The following is a 3,129-nucleotide window of genomic DNA, read 5'->3' as shown; positions in this document are numbered from 1 at the left end:
GGTTGACGGAATGGTGCAGAGGCATAGCCGCATACATAGCCTTGATGTTGAATGATAGCACAACTTAGTGAACATATGCTATAGAAGTGAACTGGACACTGTTATGATGCCTCTACGCAAATGTAGTTTCGGACAATATGGTGTCATGCAAGTGCCAGCGTCACGTATGCACCTTGTGTTCGTAAGCAAAATTCTAGGTGGTGATACATCGTAGGATGGTATACAGCCAGTAAGCATGCACGAATCGACTCATCTTGCTGGATTGCAGCATGACAGCATCTTAGCAATCACTGATTAGCCACTAGGAAGGCTATTATTAATGCTTTCGGGTTGCCACCCATAACTGTATTGAGATTGATTTTCAAGTGCTTGTTATTAGGGCTACGTGTTATCAACCATTGTCATCCACGTGTAACGTGTTTTCATTCAGCTGGTACAATTCTATTATTCCTATTATGGCATTAAAGTCCTGTCGTGTTTCGACAACAATAGGAACCATCTTTTATTGCATTATTATCCATGTGGCACTCTTCATCAAACAGAGAAATTCTGTGGGAAACTACTTCAAAGTTTTAGTGCATCCTCGCCTTTTAATCTGTACCTGCAAATTACCATGTCAGATCTACAGTTCTATAGATTTCTTTTTGTACATTTAGTTAAGTAGTTTTGATCTTCATGAAAAAGTTTTTTTTTTCTAACCATTCCTTCATTGATTCATGTCAAAGTTGAATAAGCTAGCATTTTTTATGTAAGTCACAACATCAACATGATATGTTTAGCTTGTTCCTTTGGATAAGTATGAGTAAACTTGCCATACATTGCTATCCTAACATACTTGAACTGGCCATACAAATAAGATGTATAATTTGGAAAATTCCTTGCAATTGTCATTAACTCTGTAATAAAAAGGAACCAGACATGGACAAATTTCTCATGGTAGACTGGTATCTCCAGTAAAAAATTCAACTATCTGTATGCGACAATTTATTGGAAAGAATTTTGTGTCCTTCATGCCTTGAGCTATGTGAGCCACATTATATCTGCTTGTTTTAGCGTGTGAATGTAAGTACTGGAGATCCTGTCCAGTTAAGTCAGCACTTTCAGAACACACCAAGTTTGGATATAGAAATGCCCTTTGTGGTTGTGTAGGATTGATTGCTTATATAGAGTTCAGTTAGTAGTCTGTTGCTTGATTCTAGGAACTTCAGTAGGTACACACAGATTTTGAAGCACAAATGAACTGTCAATTCTTATAACTTACCTGTCCATGTGCTTCGGGATTAGTGGACCTACCCTTGATTGGTTGATGCATGGAAGCACAACTTACTAATTTTACGAATTCACTCTCATTCTGGTGCCTTTTTTCTCCTTCCCTTTTGAAGGTGTGGAGGCCGATCACACCATCCATATGGTGCGGGGTGCTGCACCACCAGCAACATCGGCTGCCCCGGCTGCAGCCAACCTTGGGACTTCAACTACGACTCCTGCGAATACCCCGCCAGCTGGTCTTGGAGGCTTGTTTCAAGGTCTTGGTAGTACAGGAACTGCTGGCAGTGGAGCTTTTGGTTTATCTGCCTCTGGCCTTCCAGGATTAGAGCAGATGCAACAGCAGTTGACTGAGAATCCTAACTTAATGAGAGAAGTATTGAATACACCAGCCATGCAAAACATAATGAATAGCCCTGATCTAATACGCGATTTAATTATGAACAATCCTCAAATGCGTGAGCTCGTCGACCGTAATCCGGATCTGGCACATGTCCTGAATGATCCAAGCATTCTCCGCCAAACTGTTGAAGCAGCTAGGAATCCTGAACTTATGAGAGAGATGATGCGGAACACAGACAGAGCCATGAGCAACATTGAATCTTCTCCAGAAGGGTTTAATATGCTGCGCCGCATGTATGAAACTGTTCAAGAGCCATTTATGAATGCAACAACAATGGCTGGGGAGGGCGACACAACTCCAAACCCATTTGCAGCTCTTCTAGGAGACCAGGGGTCTAACCAAGCCAGAGATCCAACTGGAGATGCACCAACTACTGCTCCTGCTCCAAATACCAATCCACTCCCAAATCCCTGGGGCGCAAATGGTAGGTTTGGCCGTTTGGTTACTCCCATATTTTTGGTGTTCATATGTGCATTTATTCTTGTCCTGTTTTGCTATCTAAGACTTAAATCTACAGCTGGGGCTGCACAAGGAGCAGCAAGGCCTTCTGCTGCTGCAAGGAGTGCCACAAGCGGTGGCCTAGGAGGGTTGGGTTCTGCAGATTTGGGAAGTATGCTGGGTGGTGGCTCTGATGCTTCCTTATTGAACCAGGTTATACAAAACCCTGCCATGATGCAAATGATGCAAAACATTATGTCTAATCCTCAGACCATGAATCAGGTACACAGCTTCAACTACTAATGTTTTGAATAGTTGATTGGGAGCATTCTTCTTTTTTTTTTGCGGGGAGATTGGGAGCATTCTTCTTTTTTTTTGTGGGGAGATTGGGAGCATTCTTGACCTGAGTACATAATGTTTTGGCACTCTCCTAATGTTTTCTTGCATATAGTTGCTCAACATGAACCCGAATGTACGTAACATGATGGAATCAAATACCCAAATGAGAGAAATGTTTCAGAATCCAGAATTTCTTCGCCAGTTGACATCTCCTGAAACATTGCAGGTGAAATTTATACTGCTATATGTATGTGCACAGCATGTGATTATATGATAAACTAAATTGCTTTCATTTTATGTAGCAATTAGCTTCATTCCAGCAGGCATTGACGTCACAGCTTGGTCAACAAGCTGCTGGCCAGTAAGTATCTTCAGCTCAACTTGACCTCCTTAGCTCATGATATTTTTTATTTCCCTCTACCTAATGTTGTTTTCTTGCTTGATTCAGGGAGCGGACCCAAGCGGGCACTACTCCAGGTAATTTGCTCTCTACCTAGTTACCATTTGAATGACTTATCTTACCTAGCATTGATATATGATTCATTAATGAGCATCCTGCCTGAATCTATATTTGTATTTTTTATGGTTGTGTTCCTTTAGTTAAACATCACTTTTGAATATTGCTCTCCATGAGTTCTGTTTTTGTATCAAAATTGAGAATGTCTAGCACACTGAGATTCCCC

General features: G+C 41.3%; 1 protein-coding gene across 2 annotated transcripts in view; it reads left to right on the top strand.

Annotated features, from left to right (window-relative positions):
- Positions 1-3,129, top strand: part of LOC123093602 (ubiquitin domain-containing protein DSK2a) — a 7,680-nt gene that overhangs the window by 3,434 nt on the left and 1,117 nt on the right. For both annotated transcript variants that reach the window (XM_044515594.1, XM_044515595.1), the window contains exons 2-6: positions 1,383-2,093; positions 2,187-2,389; positions 2,559-2,672; positions 2,749-2,807; positions 2,895-2,923. In XM_044515594.1, the coding sequence (XP_044371529.1) occupies positions 1,383-2,093; positions 2,187-2,389; positions 2,559-2,672; positions 2,749-2,807; positions 2,895-2,923 (1,116 nt within the window). The remainder of the gene's footprint in view (positions 1-1,382; positions 2,094-2,186; positions 2,390-2,558; positions 2,673-2,748; positions 2,808-2,894; positions 2,924-3,129) is intronic.

This window comes from Triticum aestivum, chromosome 4B, assembly GCF_018294505.1.
Source record: "Triticum aestivum cultivar Chinese Spring chromosome 4B, IWGSC CS RefSeq v2.1, whole genome shotgun sequence".
Classification (NCBI taxonomy): domain Eukaryota; kingdom Viridiplantae; phylum Streptophyta; class Magnoliopsida; order Poales; family Poaceae; genus Triticum; species Triticum aestivum.
The sequence above is the reverse complement of the archived record's forward strand: the minus strand, read 5'-3'. Positions and strand labels throughout refer to the sequence as shown.